Source organism: Equus przewalskii, chromosome 29, assembly GCF_037783145.1.
Source record: "Equus przewalskii isolate Varuska chromosome 29, EquPr2, whole genome shotgun sequence".
Taxonomy (NCBI): domain Eukaryota; kingdom Metazoa; phylum Chordata; class Mammalia; order Perissodactyla; family Equidae; genus Equus; species Equus przewalskii.
Window position 1 is genome coordinate 31,632,855 of NC_091859.1, and position 20,215 is coordinate 31,653,069.

At 49.1% G+C, this 20,215-nt stretch overlaps 2 protein-coding genes across 3 annotated transcripts in view; one reads left to right on the forward strand and one right to left on the reverse strand.

Moving 5' to 3' along the window:
* TIMP3 (TIMP metallopeptidase inhibitor 3) overlaps positions 1-16,287 on the forward strand; it is a 58,143-nt gene extending 41,856 nt beyond the window's left edge. The window contains exons 2-5 of the mRNA XM_008522872.2: positions 2,578-2,660; positions 10,333-10,444; positions 11,136-11,257; positions 12,373-16,287. Of these exons, the coding sequence (XP_008521094.1) occupies positions 2,578-2,660; positions 10,333-10,444; positions 11,136-11,257; positions 12,373-12,570 (515 nt within the window). The 3' untranslated portion in view covers positions 12,571-16,287. The remainder of the gene's footprint in view (positions 1-2,577; positions 2,661-10,332; positions 10,445-11,135; positions 11,258-12,372) is intronic.
* Positions 1-20,215, reverse strand: part of SYN3 (synapsin III) — a 460,560-nt gene that overhangs the window by 290,620 nt on the left and 149,725 nt on the right. For both annotated transcript variants that reach the window (XM_070599819.1, XM_070599820.1), the window contains exon 6: positions 18,156-18,245. In XM_070599819.1, the coding sequence (XP_070455920.1) occupies positions 18,156-18,245 (90 nt within the window). The remainder of the gene's footprint in view (positions 1-18,155; positions 18,246-20,215) is intronic.

Below are 20,215 nucleotides of genomic sequence, written 5' to 3' on the forward strand. Positions count from 1 at the left end.
CAAGCCCAGGCCATTTCAGGGTAAGGAAGGAATTGGCTCGCCGCGCATGCAGAAGCTTCCAGAAGTACCCAGCTTTATGGGACAGGTCTGCTTATGACATGTTATGTCTAAATGAAGTCAAGCCATTTTTGAGCCAGGAAAGGGTAGATGTTGCTATTTAAAGGAACCTCTTTTGCTCCCCCCCCCCCCCACCCCAAGGCAAAGACTCACTCCCTAGTCTACCTTCTGTGTTAATGAAGAAGCAGAAGATGGAGCCAAATCAATTCAGGAAGAATCAATAGGAAAGTCCTGGCAGATATGCTTTCTGCCCAACAGTTAAGCTGTTACAACTTGCCTGTGGGAGTTAATGTAGAGGAAATCGTCCCTGGGCCTCTGGGAAGATGGCTCCCTGCCGAGGATGCTGCTGTGAAGTTAGACGCAGAGGTGGATGCAGAATCTTGAGGGAGCTTGGCCTGAGATCTTGCCAACCTCTCGTTTTTACAGCAGACTTGGAAACAGCCGCTCACCTCCTCCCAGTTTGAGCTGCCTCTGCTAAATTGCTAACTTTGCCAATGGGCTCCGTTTTTGCCATCCTTGGCCAGGAAGGTCTGGAGGGGCTGTTATTCATCTGGGTCTTGACTTTACGTCTGACTGGGAGAGTAGGATCCAAGCTCATTTGGGGGGAAACAGGACAGAATCCAGTTGGGATGGGGGAATTGGTTCCTAGTAAAGATTATTTTAAAGAGGTTAGAGTCGAAGAATTGAGAAACGTGATGGGACATCCAAAATGGGGAAGGATACAGAGCTACCAGAATGGATAGAGGGGTGTGTATGTGTGTGTGTGTGAAGAGTATTCTGCTTAACAAACATTATTTAAGCACCTACTCTTTTTTGGGCTAAGTGCAACCTGAGGTGGGAAGGAGTGACAGGATCTTAGAGCTGGAAGAGTTCAACTTGTGATTCAAAATATGGCTCCTATACTTGCAAAATCCATTCCCTTCTGGTTAAGGTCCTAGCAGGAGAGCATCTGGCTCCCCTTGATGGAGACTTTCTCTGCCCCTGTGGCAGTACCACCCCCGCCCCACCACTTTCGTTGCTAGTTCTTGTTATTAGTTGTCTTTTTCTTGGATTGAGCCAATGAATATGACTTCTCTGCAATTTCTGAATTGTCTTCGAGACCCGTCCATTTGTTCCTCCATGTGCCGGTTTTATGAATATTTGAAGATAGCTATTGGGTGCTTCTTTTTCGCATAAAATAGGAAGAGAAGACAAAGCCTCTTATAATCTCAAAGCCAATCCCTCCTTCCCCGTGATCCCACTGCTTGTAGTAAATGCCTCTCTTCCAGCCTTCGTCACACTGGGTCTGTCTAAGTATTTTCGCCTTCATAGTCAACTAATAGTTGCAGAGCAACTCCTTTCTGCTACATTGTAGCAAGAAATTTCATAAGATCTTCTCTTTAACCCTCATTCCAATTCTCTGACATCGGTAGAGTTACACCCTCTTTACAGATGAGAAAATTGAGGCTCAGAAAGAGGAAGTGGCTTCACTTCTCTGTCAGTTTCCTCATCTGTACAGTGTGGATGCTAATACTGCTCTCGTAAGGTGGTTGTGAGGAGTAAATAAGTGACATGTACCATTGTACCTAGTAGGTGTGTGATAAATGGGAGCTACTTTTCTGGTGACAATCCTTCCACAGTCAGCCCATCTCATTTTTGGCAATGACGATGATAATAATGATGATATTAATAACTTTTATCTAATGTACACTACATCCAAGACATGGTGCCAGGAGTTTCCCATGCGTTCTCTTGCCTAATCCCTTCAGTTGAGGAGATTGGTACCGTTGTTATCCTGGTTTTATAGAAGAGGAAAGTGGAGGCCAGAAACAAAGTTGCTTGCCCACAGTCATAATGGCCATAGAGAGAAGAGCTGGGATTGGAACAGTTTAGTTGGCTCCTGAGTTCCCACTTCCAACTGCTCCCTCCTCCACCACACCCTAATTGAGCTACACTCTGCTGCATCCCTTGCCATCTAAGTGCTGGGTACTGAGGGCCCCATTGGAATGCTGACTGGCGCAAGGAAAGAAGCTGGGGTATATCACAACCCTGTGGCCATGTCAAGACATGGTGAATTATGCGTGCAAATGAAGAGCCCCAAATGAGGTGGCGCTCAGGAAAGGGTCCTGTAGAAAGAGAACAGGTCTGGGAGGCCATGTGATTATCAGATGGGCAATGGAGGGAGGGCAAAAGGCTTTAACAGGAGAAGTAGATTTTGGATTATGGTGAAACCACAGAGTCAAGAAACTCCTCCAGGGGTGAGTGCAGCCTAGGAATTTCCGGAGTCGGCAATTGTGAACATTTGGGGTAATTAACTCAAATGATGACAGCCTTCCTTTTCTCCTCCATTCCTCCCCCCTCCCAGTGTTTCTCATCTGAATTCTCGCTCTTATAAACACAATCATCTATTCGAGTTGGCTCAGAGGTAAGAAAGCAATTCCAGGCACCCTAGGGGCTGGATGCCCAAGCTGAGATGTGGTCTCTGATGTGGTTCAGCCCTCTCTAACCTCCTCGCTGTCTCTGTCTTGCCTTTTTCTGCAGTGATCCGGGCCAAGGTGGTGGGGAAGAAGCTGGTGAAGGAGGGGCCCTTTGGCACACTGGTCTACACCATCAAGCAGATGAAGGTGAGTGACAGCAGCTCAGCTCCAGGAGGGTTCCTAGTTTTTTGCCAGAAGAGTCCTGGCCAAGGGAGGCAAGGTGGGTGTGCATTTGCTCAGTGTCTGAGTCCCAGACCCAGCCCTGCCCCGCTGCTGGAGAGGGCATTGCTGAGGCAGCAGAAAGGGATGGGCAGGGAGTGGGGGAATGATGACTCCTTCATCCCAGAGCCAGCGCAGGTTGAGTCCTGCAGAGGTCATTGTTAAGAGGCTGGGTTCTGGCGCCAGACAGCAGACAGTTTTGTTACCTGCTAACTATGAGACCTTGGCCAAGTCACTGCTTCTCTCTGGGCCTCAGTCTTCCCATCTGTAAAATGAGGAGGTTGGACTAGATTGTCTTATGGGTTCTTCCAAGTTCTGACTTTTTGAGTTTCAACGATGCCTACTGGTCTGTGCAGTCACGAGTTGACAGTTCAGGTTTAACCCCTTGAGTCTTTACATGAAACTTTTGCTGATCACAGGAGCCACACCCTGAGGTGGGACGCACCCTCTTTCCTGATTTTCCCAGCTGTAATGCTCTTCTTGCATCCCAGCTAGTTAGCACCGTTTACTAAGCCTGTTCATACAATCGAACAGATTCCTGAGCATACTAACATTAGGAAGCACATTAAGGAAGCATGCTTAAGAAAAAGAACATCAGATTTGAAACCTAGAAAACCTGCTTCCTGGTCTCAGCTGCACTCCCACGTGGCTCACTTACCTTGGAATCGTCCCTTTTCCTGTGCTTCAGTTTTGCCATCTGGTAACAGCATGGCGTTGGGCTTGTGCCCCTAACAGCCCTTCCCTCTCAGGCATTTCAGGATTCCAAGTGTCCCAGGACACTGACTGTGTTACTTCGAAGCAAGAGCTGCTGTGGGTGCTGGAAGGGGAAACTTACATTTGGCTCAGCACAGAGGACGGGGGCTTTACCCCGAATAGCTCAGCAGCTGGTCCATCACCCCAACTTTTGTAAGCACCTCCCTATGTGCCGTGCTCTCTACCAGGAGCTGTGGAGGCCACAAGGAAGATGCGCTTCCATGCTTAGGAAGGAGAGAAGAAACCTGTGCGAGAATCCTGAGACGCTCACGACAGGGTGTGCTCAGGTCCCGGGGAAGTGCAAGCCCCTTTGCTCACCGCTTACATCTGCATCCCCAGCAATTAGGGTGGGACCCGGCGTGCCACAGGGACTTGGCAAATGCGTGTCCATCTAATGAGGGAATGAGGGTGAGACCCCACTGGCCTGAAAACTCCCCAGAGGAGACCAGCCTTGGTGCTCAGATAGAATTGAGTGGGGGGAGTGACACAGCCCACGAGTGGTACCCAACCATCCCGGAGGCAGCTGTGCGGGCCTCACTGTTCCTGCGTCCTGAGGCCTGAGGTTAGCTGTACTAAATTTGTGGAACCTGTTGCTTTGGATTCAATTTTGGAAACATCCACAGCCTTCTGGTTATGTAATATCCAGAGTCAGCCCTGGCCAGCTGCCCTTGGCTGCCCAAGCTAGGTCATGGGACCAGCTTATGTCTTCAGACGGCCATGGGGAGAGAAGGGTGGGTGGAGGGGGGAACCAACAAGATCAACAACAACCCAGAAAACCCACTGTGCAACCCCTGGCAGCTGGCAAGCGGATGCCAAAGCACATTAGACAAAAGCAGAGGTTCAGGAAACACATTCCCCGCCTGCTCTGGAACAATCCCTCATATTATGAGATACTCTGTGGCCAGCAGAGAGCTGCCAGGGGAAGAGCTGGGAGGCAGTGGCTCCTAAGCTTGCCTTGCTTCCCTGCTTCCTTCAGGACCAGGGTGACCAGAGGCCCTTCCTGTGGGCAGAATGTCCCATTCCCTGCTCACTGGTGTCAGACCAGCCACTGGGGGGTGTTTAGAGGCCAAATGACATTTATTCACCCATCAGCTTCAGAGTGTGCACACCCACTCCCAGGCCAGGGGTCTCATGCTGTCCATTCACCATCCTTCACCCGGGGTCATGGAATCAGGATGCCGGGCATTAGGAAGGAAAATCCCTTGTTTTACATCTGACAGAGGCTCAAAGGGGAAATGACTTGCCAGAGCCATGCTTTTAATTCAAGGCAGATCTGGTTCCCAAGCTGAGGTGTCGGGATTCCTTCTCAATCCTCTATGTTCTTTACATGACTCCCCAAATCTCCCTGCCATCTTACTTTGATCATCAATTACTACCTAATGCCTTTTATTAATTCTGCCCCTCCTACCAGCCCAATATTAGATAACCCATAGAACTGGTCACTGTCCTTCCATCTCAAGAGGCCAGTGGATTCTGCTGGTCTCTGGGTACCGGTCTGCTAATCAGAGTGGGAGTAGACCATCTGACCCCCCACCCCACCCACCCCCTGTGCTTAGCACTGTGCTTTGAGCTATGGATACAAAGATAAAATTTGTTATAATGAATGTAAGACTCCATACGAGTAATGTTTATTGAGCATTTCCTGTGCGCCAGGCATTCTGCTCAGCCTTTGCACCGACAGGTCCTCACAACACCCTATGAAATGGATACACATTATCCTCTATTTATAGGTAAGGCAGTTGAGCCTGGGAAAGGTTCTATAACAGTCCAGCTCATGGGGCTAGAAAGTGGCAAAGTGGAGTGAAGCTAGAGAGCCTTTGCCAGCAAAGAGATGACACAGCAGTAGTGCTGATTCAGCATTCCTGCCCACTTTGGGGGCTCCCCCCACCCCGTTTGTATCTAGTTCCCTTGGGGAACAAAAAGAGGTTAGCTTGAGTTTGTAGGTTTGTCATCCAGCAGTGTATCTCTTGACTTGCAGCATCCTGCAAAGGGTGTATTGAAAACTCTTTGTAGGAGGGAAGGGGGAGAGGCCAGAGAGGAGAGCCTGCAGGAGTTTTGGCAATGATCCCTCAGCGGCTTTGTTCTAGCAGATTAGAGAGTCTACCCAGAGAGGCAGACGGGTTAAGCAAGGGCTCCCTTCGAGCAGGACGAAAGGAACTCAGAGAACGTGAGAATTCGAGCCGCCCTGTCTGACCTCTCTCTTCTCTCTCAGAGTCCACCCCTGCCCCCCGAACTTCTCACCCAGATGAAAGGTGGGCAGATGCTCTTCCATATGCTAATTCCAGAACCTCTGGTCCACCTCTCGGGCATATTTTGAGTGTGCAGAGACCCACAGGTGTGTAGTGGAGTGGAGGGGGGGGGTGTATTTGAATGTTGAGGGAGCTTACTGCAAAGCCAAACTTGGAGATTAGCTGGAGCTGAAGTGCTGGGCTATGGTGCATAGGTGGAAGTTTCCAGAATTGGCACTCTAATCTATTGAGACCTTATCTCCTATCAGGACCATGAGAAAGCAGTCTGCTTTCCAGGAGCTGTAGTTTGTGCAGTGGAGACATTCTTTCAGGCTGGCTGCAGGGGACAGCACGTGGGGAACATTATGTCCCAGCTAGTCCTAGGAGGGTCCCATGGGGAGGTCCGCTGGTCATGTGCTTTGCATGTCCTGACTCTGAGCAGGACAGATCTGCTGGGCAATCAGAATACTTGGCCCCCAGGAACTTCCTTCAGTGGTTTGTCTAATCAAATGAGCAATAGCAGGGTCTCGCCTTGAAGCTCCAGCTGGAAAGCTTTGTGACTTCCCAGCCCACAGAGAACTATTGAGCTAACTAATGGAACCTCCCATTGCCTGTAACTCTTTATGGTCTAGGTCTCTCCTCTAGCCCTCTGCAGAGACTGCCTCATTCCCACAGGCTCTGCTCCCCCACTAGACAGCCCGTTCTGTGAAAGAAAGACCATACACTTGGTATCTCGGTCAAGTCGCCAAAACTCGGTTGCTTGGTCTGTAAATGAGAATAAGTTGTGGGTTTAAATGAGTTCGCGCTATAAAGCAGCATGCAGCAAGGTGCTGGTCTTCAGCAGGCATGCCAGAGATATTTGACATAATGGTGACATTTCAGGGCAGCAGTGTAGAGTGAAGACCAGATATTCCCTAAGAAATATGCAAATCCCCCAGACTCAGAAACTTCTTTCTCACATCATGTGTCCCATCACCCTATAGGAAGCTAACTTCTTAGAACTTTGTGTAGATACTACCAAGAAGCGAGGCCCAGAGGCTTGTAGACTCCAATGTGAGATAGATACACGTGTGTGTATGTGCGTGCGTGTGCATGCGTGCACACACACACACACACACACACACACACACACAGAATGGAATATTACTCAGCCTTGAAAAAGAAGAAAATCTTGTCATTTGTGACGATGTGGATGAACCTGGAGGATAGTATGCTAAGTGAAATAAGCCACACACAGAAAGACAAATACTGTATGATCTCACTTATATGTGAAATCTAAAAAAGCCAAACTCTTAGAAGCAGAGAGTAGAACAGTGGTTCCCAGGGGCTGGGAGGTGGGGGAAATGAGGAAGTGTTGGCCAAAGGGTACAGAGTCACAGTTCTGCAGGGTGAATAAGTTCTGGAGATCTAATGCACAGCATAGTGACTCTAGTTAACAATACTGTATACCAGGAATTTGCAAAGAGAGTAGATGTTAGGTGTTCTCACACATGAAAAGGTAACTATGTGAGGTGATGGATATGTTAACTAGCTTGATACTGGTAATCGCTTCACAGTGTATACATATATCAAAACATCATATTGTGTACCTTAAAGAGATACACTTTTTATCGGTCAATCATACCTCAATAAAGCTGGAGGAAAAAAGAAAAGAACAACCTGCCTATGTCTGAAGTTCCGAACCAGCTTTAACTCCTTGCACTAAGAGGTGAGGTCGGGCAAGACACATAGGAAGAAGACTAGATCCTTTCCTCTGCTCATTACGAATTTTACTGTGACTCGTTTTAAGCTAACTTTTACTAAATGTTTTGTGCCAAGTGCTAGTCTATGTCATTTAATTCTCAAAAACTCCTTAGGAAGTAAGTACTTTGCCCCATTTTACAGATGAAGAAACCAAGGCCCAAAGAGGTTAAGTAACTTTGCAAGTGGCTAATAAGTGGCAGAGACAAGACTGAGACTCTGGCTGTCAGTCTCCAGAACGTGGGTTTACCGCTAATCCTCCATCACATTGGCTGGATTAGATTATCTTTAACACCCTTTCCAATTCTGAGATTCTAGGATTCTCTGGTTTCAGGACATTATAAACCCATTATAACCTTCCTAAACTTCTCAAGCCAGTTCTGGGTCTCTGTGATGACAGACCTAATGATACTTTTAGGATCCATATTTAGGTCAAGATAGAATTATTATAAAGAAAAGACAACTGAGTGAGGAAAAAACTGCCTTTACCATACATTTCTCATATTATTTTCAGAATTGACCCTAAAAGGCAGCGCTGTGTTTGTCAGACCCAGTTATCTGTCATTTATTAAAATCTTCTTCATGCAAGTGCCAGAAGCCATGTTAAAACAAGGGTTCCTTCGAACTCAGAAGTAGCAGTGACGTGAAGCTGGCTGCGGCCAGTTGAGTTCATAGTGAGCAGCTGAAGTCACCGGCCTCTAAGCAGAGGTTTGATTTCTCACCCATAAAGCAGAGAGGAGATAAAGGGGAAAGACTGATCTGGAATGAACTGAGATTCCAGTAGGCTGGGCCCCAAACACCTGGAGCAAACAAGAACTGAGTTGAACCATTTGCCCAAAACTCAAGGAACATCCACACCCACATGAGAAGTCACCGGGCACAGGAGTGAGCGCAGGGGCTGCTGTTGGAAGGCTACTCGTGATGGCATGCACACAGCAGCACTCTTACGCATGGTTCCTCTTAAAGCCAGAGAGACACCATCCATCACCGAGGAAGTGGGGGGTACGATTTGACACACCCCTGCTCCCCTGCGGCATAACCGAACACCAAGTGTAGACAGCACTTCTTGCTCTTGGCTGCGTTTCCTCCTTCAGCTGGCGATCCCGCGGGAGAAGAGGGTGAGGAAGGGAGGCCGGGTAAATGAGAACCATCTGTACTGATGGTTGCACACAATTAGAGCAGCGCGCCCCTTACACAAGGCAGAGGCGCCCCAACTCTGTAGGTCCAACACACCTTCTTTGATGGCAGAGGTCCTCATGGACCACCTACCCCCGGCCAGCCAGTCGCCACTTAAAAGAAGATGAGGAGGAAAAAACAGCCCATTAGACCGAATGGAGGCACTTAAATGAGACACCAATGAGGTGATGTCTGGCTTTTTATTAATTACCATAAGTAAATTAATAACGCATGCCAGGACCTAAAGGAGAGACATTGTCCCATTGTAAACCCTTGGGATAAGCCCAGAGACCACCAGCTGTCCAGGGCCCATGTGCTCTGAGCACTGGGGGACAATGGGATTGGGCAACACCTCGGTAACCCCTGCCACCCCTACCAGCTCACACCGTAGCAGAGTTGTCTCGACAGACCCTCGGAGACTTGAGCTGGAACCAACAAGTGGGTTCAGCTTCTGTTATGTTCACATCAGTGGCTCTGAGCACGTGCTGATAAAGGAGGCACAAGAGCCATAAATGGCATTTGCCTGTGTCAGACGCCCTTGGGCATGAATTTGAGAGGGTGCACGGGGAGCCAGCATGGGATAATGGTTAAGGGCCTAGACTCTGGAGCGTATTCTCCTGCCTGGAATCCCAGTTCTGCCATTTGCCAACCGTCTGGCCTTAGGCAAGCCACTTAACCTGCCTGAAGCTCAGGCTCCTCGTCTAGAAAATGGGCACAATAGGCCCCTGTCTCCCAGGGCTGTCATGGGGACTAAATGGGTTAATATGAGCGCAGGATTTCTCAACCTTGGTAGCACTGACATTTGGGGCCTGATAACTGGTTGCTGTGGGGGCCGTCCTGTGCATCATCGGCTATTTAGCAGCATCCCTGACCTCTACCCACAGATGGCAGGAGCAACTGCCCCACCTCTGAATTGTGACAACCAAAAATGTCTCCAGACGTTGCCAAATGTCTCCTGAGGTGGGAGTAAAATTGCTTCCACTTGAGAATCACCATACTAGATTATGTTGTAGATAAAAATGGCCAAATAGCAATTTCCTACAGTTCAACCCAATAATTATAAAGTGTTTAGTTGAAAACCTATGAATTTTATATACATGTTTATATACCCCTTTATCGGGGTAAAGGAACCCAGTGCTTTCATCAGATGCTCAGAAGAATAAAATCTTGGAGCGTCCCGGGCCTGAGCTCAACTTTTGCCAGCCAAACAGAATTTCTCCCAGAGTCCGCGTCTATAAAGTGGCCATAATAATAGCTCCCTCCTAGGGTTCTTGTCAGGATACGGTGAGGCGGATGTAAATGAGAAAGCTTTCATACCCTGGAAAATGGCCCAGGGATGTCACGAGAATGCTGGCTGCGTGTCTTCTCGGAGCTCAGGTCTGGAGGTTGACAAGGCAGGCAGGACCCCCTTCACAGCAAATTCTCTGGATTTCTGAAAAGGTGTTGGGATTTGAGAAAACTATGTGCCTGGAGGAGCGTTGTGGAGGTGTTGGAAGGGGAGGTGTGACTGGCTGGATGAGAAGGTACCAACCCTGGCTCAGACGAGAGGAGAACAGGACATCTGGAGTGAAGGTCCTGGGGTGGGCAGGTCGGTGACCATCCAGGAACGATGGCTGATGAGGGCAATCTGATGCCCACAGACCAAATGACAGCGTGCTTTCTGAGCCCTGCTCCTCCTCTCATGACATTCCTTTTGCCCACAGATGTACCGAGGCTTCACCAAGATGCCCCATGTGCAGTACATCCACACGGAAGCTTCCGAAAGTCTCTGTGGCCTTAAGCTGGAGGTCAACAAGTACCAGTACCTGCTGACAGGTAACAGCCAACTGTAGCATCTAGGCCAGGGTTTGGCCAAGGTCCACCATTCCTTCACTTCAGAAGGGTGGGAAGGAGTAGTTGACCCAGAAGTGTCCTTAGGAGCTTTGCCACATGCCCAGTGGATTATACGGAGTAGCCAGTGTTGAGTCTATCTTGCTCGGCCAGCGGTGGGAGCTTGAGGCCCTCCATGGAGACTGGGTTTCAGTCTCGGCTCCACCACGAACGCCATGGAGGACATCTAGTTTTGCCATTTCTCAGCTTTGCTATAAATAAAAAGTGATTGCCTGTACCTGGTCCTCTCCACCTCTCGGTCAACCTATCAGGTCTATCTTTGAAAGTTACGCACCTTCAGGCAGTCAGCGTAGGAAAGGAGAAAACAAAACTGAAACCAAAGAACTATTGACGAAGGAAGTGAAGCACTGGCCTTAGTCTCAGCTCCAGCGTGTCATGGGCTTGAGACCTTCTGCAAATCGCTTCACCTCCCTGAGCTTCATTTTCCTCATCTGGAAAATGGGGATGCAGTTCGCCTTAAAAGTTGTTGGGGAGGATGAACTAAAAGCCCAGGACTGAAAGGTACTTAGCATCGTCCCTGGGCTAAGGTGGGTACTCAGTCGGTGAGAATTCTTTCCCTTCTGGCTGGACTTGGGACAGAACCACTTTCCCCTTGTCATCCTCCTTCCTCCTCTAGGCCGTGTCTACGACGGAAAGATGTACACAGGACTCTGCAACTTCGTGGAGAGGTGGGACCAGCTCACCCTCTCCCAGCGCAAGGGGCTGAACTATCGGTATCACCTGGGTTGTAACTGCAAGGTAAGCCCCGGGGAGGGTCGGCAGGGGAGGTGCTGGCTCGCAGCCCCAGAACGTCAGCTCGTGCTCTGCTGGGCGCTGGGCGCTTGTGCTGGGAGGGGCACGCGTGGCTGGCCAAGGCAGAGGGTCAGGTCGGAGCAGGGGCACTAAGGAATGTTGCCCCCAGGCTGAGCAGTGAAGAAAGGAGGCAGGGGAGAGTGCCTTTTTGCTGTCATCTGCCACCTCCGTGCTGCCCACTTGGCAGCTGCTGGGATGTGAGGGCCCTTCAGCATCCCCGGCCCCTCCCGCGGTGCAAGGTTATGGCAGGTACGGGATCTTCACACTGGCAGGTGCTGCGAAGCAGTCCCAACTGGGTTCACTCGGGCAGCTGACTCATTGGCGGTTGGGGCCGGCTGGCACAGGACTGCTGATACCACATGTGCAGAAGGTCACTCTTCAGCCAGGCCCAACTCCTTGACCCAAGCCCTGGGCCGAGACACACAGCCTTCCTGCTGTGGGAGGGAGGTGGGCCATTCTCTCACTGAATTCTCACAACTCGGTGCAGTTTTAATTATGACTATCCCAATTTTGCAGGTGAGGAAATAAAGGCTCAGAGAGCTTCAGTAACTAGCCCTAGGTCACACAGCTCACGAAGTCTGATTTCCAGCCTAGGGCAGCTGGACTCCAAAGTTTATGCTTTAATCTTTCCTATTCCTCAATTCCCTACCACAGCTGAGAGTTTCATCCTTTCCTGTTAGCATTTGAGAGGAAAAAAGCTCACTCAAATGTCTAATTCTACCACTTTCTGACTGTGTGACCTGGAGCAAGCTACTTAACTTCTCTGAGCCTCTATTTTCTTGTCCATAAAAGGGAGATAAATCTGCTATGAGAGTTATGGAGAATAACATAGAGGCACTTAGCAGAATGTCTGGTACACAGAAGTTGCTCAGTAAGTGTTAGTGAATGTTATTTATATTATTTTCACTAAGGGACTGGTGTGGCTGGGCTCCACCTGAGTGGTCCCAGGTTCTGAGACGGGGTCTGGAGGTCTGGAGACTGGGGCAAGCCTCAGGTCTGGGTCGGCCATGGCGAGCATCACGGCCCGAGTCCACCAACCCTTGGTGGTTATCTCATTGCAGATCAAATCCTGCTACTACCTGCCTTGCTACGTGACCTCCAAGAACGAGTGTCTCTGGACCGACATGCTCTCCAATTTCGGCTACCCTGGCTACCAGTCCAAACACTACGCCTGCATCCGGCAGAAGGGTGGCTACTGCAGCTGGTACCGAGGCTGGGCCCCCCCGGACAAGAGCATCATCAATGCCACAGACCCCTGAGCACCAGCCCCAGCCCCACCTCACCTCCCTCCCTCCCCACTGAGCTTCCCTCGGACACTAACTCTTCCCAGATGATGACAATGAAATTAGTGCCTGTTTTCTCGCAAATTTAGTACTTCGAACACTTAAAGAAAAGTCTATGCTGTCATATGGAGTTTCTTTGGAACCATCCTCCTGGCCCCACCCTACTCCTTCTCTTTGGTTTTGACATCACCTATTTCCACCCGGGAATTTTTGGTGCCATGCCAAAAAGAATGAGGAATGTACACGCCTCTTCTTCGTGAGAATATAATCTATATTTTTTTAGGAAAACAAAAATCGAGAAACTACCCCATTTGGGCATTGTAATACCTACTGCTTTTCCTTCTTCCCCAACTCCCCATCTCGCAGACCCTCCTGCTTTTGCCATTCTTCTCCACCACATAAAGGACACAGACCAGGAAGTTGCTGAAAGGCCAGCTGTTTCAGGATCAGTCAAGGGCAGCGAGCAGATAGACTCAAGGTACGCAGAAGATCTTACACCGAGGAGATGCTACTGCATGTCCCGACCAGACTGTGTCTGTGTCTGCGTGTACCATTGAGGGACGGAAGGAGGAAACTGGGGAGGGTCTGAGATGATGCAGCAAACACACACTCAATTCCCCCAGCCCAGTGATGCTTGGGTTGACCAGATGTTTCTGGGTCTGGAGCAAGCGGCCAGGCCAGAAGAACAGAACTTTCTTAGTTGAAGACTTAAACATCTGCCTGAGGTCAGGAGGCCGTTTGCCTTCCTTGTACAAAAGCTCAGGTGAAAGACTGAGATGAATGTCTTTCCTCTCCCCACCTCCCACAAGATTTCCTCCTGGAAAACTTTTCAGGAGATTTGGCCAGGAGCTTGCCTTTATGTAAATTGGAGAAATACACACACCGCACACTATCCACAGATATAGCCAAGTAGTTTTGGGGTAGAGAATACTATTTCCAAAGTAGTGTTTAGTTCACCTAGGGGGATGTGTTTGTATACACATGTGCATATACCCACACGGGGACATAAGCTAATTTTTTACAGGACACAGAATTCTGTTCAATGCTGTTAAATACGCCAATAGTTTAATCTCTTCTATTTTGTTGTCGTTGCTTGTTTGAAGAAAATCATGACATTCCAAGTTGATTTTTTTTTCATTTTAATTAAAATTTGAAATTCTGAACACCCTTGGCATCCTTCTAACTGGGGTCGTCTGACCTCTACCCCTCTCCTTTTCTCGTGCTTCATGTTTGGGGCCTTCTTTGAACTGCCTTACTGGCTTGGCTCAGATGGGAGATGAGAGTTAGTGTGGGTCAGGGGTCTGGGCACAGGAGGGAAAGCGGAGGGATATCCTGCCTTGGCTAGACAGCTACCTTTCCTGGGTTTGGGGACAGCTTGCTCCCCTTCCCTCAGCTCACTAGGGGGTAAATGCCACCTCCTGAGGTCCTCACCTTATGGAATTAAAATTCGCGGTCACTGGGGAAGCCTGACTTTGCAATCAGCTATAGGGTTTTTGTTGTGTTTTTTGAAAGAAAATTATAATATAAATTGTCCAATGAAATAAAATTATTTTAAGTTTTAGTGTTGAAAGTGAGATGCCGAGAGTAGGTGACAATGGATATTTTACAGAGTTGGGACGGTAGGATGGTGACATTTAACATGATTGCTCTTGTCTCTGTCTCCTTTTTTTAGATTATGGGTATTTATCCTCTATTAGTATTTGTATCTTCAGTTCATTCCACTTTAGGAAACGGAGCTGCCAATTGAAACAGGAGAAAAAAAAAAAAGACGCAGACAACACATTGTGATGTCTGGCACACACACACAAATGCCCAGGCAAGGTGTTTGGCAGAACCCCAGAGCGGGAAGAGAGTGCAGGCATCCGGTTTCCTTGGGATCGATTTCATTACATTGTACCTTTCACATTGTGGTCATGCCATTTGGCAGACAAGAAATGGGAGGCTTTGCCCTCTCAGTGGGGCAATGTGAGCAGAAGGAGCTGAGGTCAGAGGGCGAGTGGTTTTAAGGGGTGAGCCCCAGACTTGGTGTTTTAAGACTTTTTTCATTTCGACTTCAAAATCTTGCAAGGTGGAACCACTGACCCAACCCGCATAGGTGCTCTTCCACAATCAGACATCAGCGTGTCCTCTATGAGGCATCCGGCCATTCTTGGTCCCTGGGGGGGTCCCCTCCACTCACACAAGGAGGGACTTGGGGTCAGGCCCGAGCATGAGTCACCTGAAGTTTCCCTGCGGAGTAGAAAAGTTGGCAAAACCATAGTCCCATCTGCCAGGCCCTGATGAGGAGAACGGCAGGTCCTGGGCAAAGAAGGGTCCTTTGCAAAGCGACATTGTCGGAGGGCGGTTTTTGAGCTTTCTGTAAGCTATAGCTTTGTTTATTTCACCTGTTCACTTACTGTATAATTTAAAATCATTTATGTAGCTGAGACACTTCCGTATTTCAATCATATTGCGAGCGTTTTATTTTGCTAAATCTTGTGTCATGTGTAGGCTGTAATATGTGTACATTGTGTTTAAGAGAAAAACAAAAATAAAACCCACATGCCGCCATTTTCCTGAATCAAATTCTATAGTGGAATGGAGGGTGAAACACTTCTGTGCAGGCAGCTAGACTGGCCAACTGGGGAAACCAGGAAGAGCTAGCGCTGGAGATTCCCCCAGCCTCCTCCTGTTGGCATCCCAGGGCTTTCTGGAGTAGGAAGGAGGAGGGAAAAAATAGCAAGCACGTTCACATCCTTGCTCTGTATCAACTGGCCCTGGGCAGACTGCTGGTCATTCCCATTCTTTTTCCCCCTAGTCCCTTTGTCCACCCAATTGGGAAGCCATGATATTTCCTAAAAATCCAGGGCCATGGGGGCTATGATTTCAAGATCTCTTGGCCTCTCCTGGCCATCTCTTTTGCCTCCCTATCCAGAGAGTGCCACACCCAGGCTCTTGCCTCTCAGACCAGTGCTGCATCTGGCCAGGGTAGGAAACGCTAGGAAACTCGGGTCCTTTACCCTCATCCAGACCCAGACCTACCACATGGTGGTCCAGCCATAGCCCACGAGCACCATATTTCATGCTGTGGTTCTTGAACAATTAAAGAAGCAAATGACTTATTGGAACAGCTCTGTCTTGGGGATACTGTGGCCCCCAGGAGACAGCACCCTCCCCTGCCCCAGCCATTCATCTTGTGCTTGACGATCACCAATATGGATTACCCCAAGATGACACCCAAGTGTTTGGCTCCTGGCTACCTAAAGTAAAAAATCACTAAAATAATTTTACAAAAGAAAAACACTTTGGAAATCTGACAGCAAAAGCAAAACAGAATGGGGGAGGAAGTAGGAAGGGGAGTGTGGATATCAACACGTGAGAGGTGCTTGGGAAATGTGCAGAGAGGAAGAACTTAGAGATGGTTCAGGCTCTGAGGGGAGGAGCTTTGTAGATCCTCCTGTGCCCCCTACTTCCCCATTAGCCAGTCTGCTATCCTGAGACCCAGAAGTGATGGAGAGAAACCAACCAGAGAAAACCCTGTCTGGAAGGAATGTATTTGTTGCTAAATTTTGTAGCACTGTTTACAGTTTTCCTCCATGTTATTTATGAATTTTATATTCCGTGAATGTATATTGTCTTGTAATGTTGCATAATGTTCACTTTTTATAGTGTGTCCTTTATTCTAAACAGTAAAGTGGTTTTATTTCTATCACACACCTGCAGTCTCTCACCTTCTTGTGTCCTGACCGTCGTTGCGGGTTCTATAGACAGCAGAGGACCTTGGAAGCCGGTCCTGTCTGCCTGGCTGCAGGCCATGCACACTCCCCTCCCTCCACTGACTTCTATGGTGTGGGCCCACCCTGCCCCAGGCCTTTCCCCAGGCAGGAGGAATTTCAGGAGGCATCTTTCTGGCTGCTAATCCAGCCTTGACCTGGCTCCCTGGGTTCAGGCCAGGGTTCTCCCCAGTTCTACAGAATCTGGATCTCTAATTTACCTTATTAGTGGTACAGGTATTCCCAGACTGGGGCCCTGGCTTAGCCTCCCTTGTTTTCTTCCTAAGAATTTCAGCCTGGTGGAAGTGGGAGGGGAAGGCTGCAAACAGCAGTCCTTGATGCCAAATGCCTGCCTGAAATTCCCAGTGTGGCTCGGCCGAGTTGGGTATGCCAGGAACTCATGAGGCCCCACTACAGCCGGAGAGCCCCCCGCCCCCCCCCCCCCAGTGCTTACAGCTGGGCCTATCACCCTCAATGGGCTGCGCTGGTTGATGGCACACCCCTCACCCAACTTTCATCCCATCGTTGACAATGTTCCAGGTTCCAGCTTTGCCCTTATTTTACAGGTATTCTACGTTGAGCGTCTACTCTGTGTCGGGCACAGGGCTCTTTATACACGTGATTACATTAAATCTCAACAGCCTGATGAGGTTTTGCCACTCCCATGCATGGTTTTCAGCTGAGGAAGCTGAGGTGCACAGAGCTTAATTTCACTGCCCGAGACCTAGGAAGTAGGCAGACATGGGATTCAAACCCAGGCTGGTTTGATGATAGACCTCAAATTTCCTCCACTGTGTTGACACTTTATTGGAATAGGCTGGGTTCCCCATGCCCTTCTTATTCCACCCAGCACAGCCTGGATCCCGTGACTCTCAATGGGTCAGACAATAGGGAAGGATAATCCATGGGCAACCTCTCTGCCTGGTCAGCCTGCTCCCACCTGCAGCCTGCAGCCCTACCCATCAGTGACTCCAAAGAGAACTGTCCGGTTCTGCTGCCTGAGCTTGGGATTCCACACACAGACCTCACTCCCCAGCTGGGACTATCAGAAACCCTGTTAACTGTCCTGTTCCCCAAAACTCACATTCCTCCCAAGGCAACTTTGGGACCACAGCCTTGAACTCCTTTGACCAGTTTGAGAAGACCACCAACCATGTAAACAGGCACGTCATGGGCTATATCCAGCTGCCCGGAACTCCTCCGCCCATCTCCTTCCGGCTGCAGGATGGAGAGCTCTCCACCCCATTCAAAAAGACGTTAACCTCTCCCACCCAGCTATCCTCCAAATGGGAGGCTATTCCACGTACCAAGCTAAGCTCCAACTACCTCCCAGAGACGTCCTCAGGTATATTCAAACGTCAGAATGTAAAGAGGACATGAAAGAAAACTGTCCTCCAACAATCAATGCAAATCAAATATTACTGCTTTTATTAAAATACGAGTTGAAACCAGGTCCCACAGAGGGCTGAAGGGAAATAACATCCCACATTGAAAATCTTTTATCTTTATATCAACCTTTGGCTCCAACATGCCAGCTCAAGTTGTCCCCTGATTTGCAGAAAATTCCCGATGTCCCAAGGAATGCCGTCCACCTTTGTCACTTGCCCTGCTGCCTGAAATTTCACCCAGAGAGATCCCTCTTTCCTTGGGAAAGCCAGGCATTCCCAGAGGACGTCACAGCTCTTCCTCAGAGCCAGGTGGTCAGGGAGCAGCCCCTGAGCCCAGCTCCTCTGTCCAGAAGGACCGAGATGTGAACATCTGTGTTTGTTCCGTATCACAAAAATAAGCAGAGTAAAAACAGGCACTCACCATCGGCTTATGGTTGGGGAAGAACGTTTGCTCTACAAGTGGGAACTTCTCAGGACCCAGGGAGTGGAAGATCTTAATGAGCTGAGAGAACTGGGACAGAAGAGGAGAGAACATTGGTCAACTGTTGCTACCTGGCATGGCGAAACTGCCCATGTGATGCCTTAGGCATCTGACTGCTCAGAGCTAAGCTCCAGTGGGTCTTCCCAGCCTATGGGATAAAAGCCAGAGTCCTTGGCTGGACATTCATCCCCTCCATCATCTGGCTGCATCAAGCCCTTCCTTCCTGCCAGACCACTGAGTTCAGCTCAATCACATTTAACGAGCATTGACTAAACCCTCGGCATCTCACACAAGCATTGCTGACATTCACACCACGGCCCCAGCCTTCAATGCCCTTCTTTCTCGAGAGGCACAGTGTGTAGTAGTTTATGGTGTAGCCTCTGGGTTCAAATTCTCCGCCACTTACTAGCTGTGCAACCTGGGAAGTCACTTTAGGTTTCTGAGCTTCAGTTTCCTTATTTGTAAATGGGGAAAACAGGACTGTTGTAAGGATTAAACATACTGGGTATTAAAAGCAGTGCCTGGTCCATAGAAGTACTCAAATGTTAGCACTCAAATGTTAATAATAAAGATTTTCACTGCTTTTGCGCCCCTCTTGTTTCCAACAGCTCAAGCTGCATCCCTTCTACGCTGTGCTGCTCCTGCTTTGGCACTTCCTTGTTTTGCCATGGAAGGAGCTACTGTCCCCAGAGCTGGGGGTAAGCTCCCAAAAGGCAGGCCTTGGACTCATTCTTCTCCACCACCTGACACCACTCAGCATCCTTGGGAGCTCACTTTGTGCATGACATTGCACTTTAATATTGGGGCACCAAGCTGAACATGGCAGACCAGGCCTTGAGAGAAGACAGACTGTGGGCAGATGGTGGGGATACCAATGTCTTGCTGGAGGGAAGCAAGGGAGGTTGTGGGACCTGGGAGAGGGACAGAGGGGGCATCAGGATGACTACTTGGAGCAGATGACATAAGAGAAGGAGGAAGGGCATTCCAGTGCGCAGTGAGACTAGCGTGTGCTGAACACACTCGGGAGCAGTTGCCATGGTTGTGGCCTTGGGTATGGAGGATGGTGACAGAGGAGGCTGGAAGATGATCCATCACAGAACACCAGGAGCCTTAAAGGCTGGACCAAGGAGCTGGGAATTCACCCAGAAGGTGAAGGGGAGCAAGCAGGGAAGAGCAAGGTAGATTCTGATCGGAAAGAAGGAATAAACTGCAACTTGTGACCTCATGTGGATGCCCAATGGCTAGAGGAGGAGCCAAGTCTTGTGCCAGACAGGCTTGGGGTAACTCAACACTACGAGCTCAGACAGCGAGAATGGGGTAACTTAGGAAGGTTCTGCATCAGACCAGTATTGGTCTGCAAACTCTTGGGCTGTGGCATGCAGCTGTGGTGCAACATGGAGTCAACTTAGAGGGTTAGCAAGACCTCAGAAATATGGGAAATGATGGGGAAGGGGTCCCTCACTTTGCAGATAAGGAAACGGAAGTGCAGAGAAGGAGAGGAATTCCCTGATCAAGCACCCGAGTTTGGGAGATGCCCAGCTCCACCACTTACTATCAGCTACACGCGTCTCAATTTCCTTATCTGTACGATGGAGATATTACAAGTACCTACTCGTCAGGGTGGTTCTGAGGATTAAACACAATATGCGTGTTAAGGGCTCAGCGCAGAGCACAGTTAGTGCTAATGGATGATAGCTGCCACCATCGTGATGACGATGTGGAAAATGAGGAGGGTGGGCTCATGCTATCTAGGACCCTTTTTGAACAGTGGCACTTGAATCTGGGATGTCACAGGCCAAAAACCTCAGTTAGGGCAGGATGAGAAGGAGACCAGAGCTATGGTAATAGTGGTTAAAGACCATCCCTATCTATTAAAGTAATGCACAAATTGATTCAATAAATACTGAATGCCAACTCTGCAGAGACCTTGTTCCAAGCACTAGGGACAACAATAATTGTCACCATTTACTGAGTGTGTATTTGATGCCACCCACTGTTCT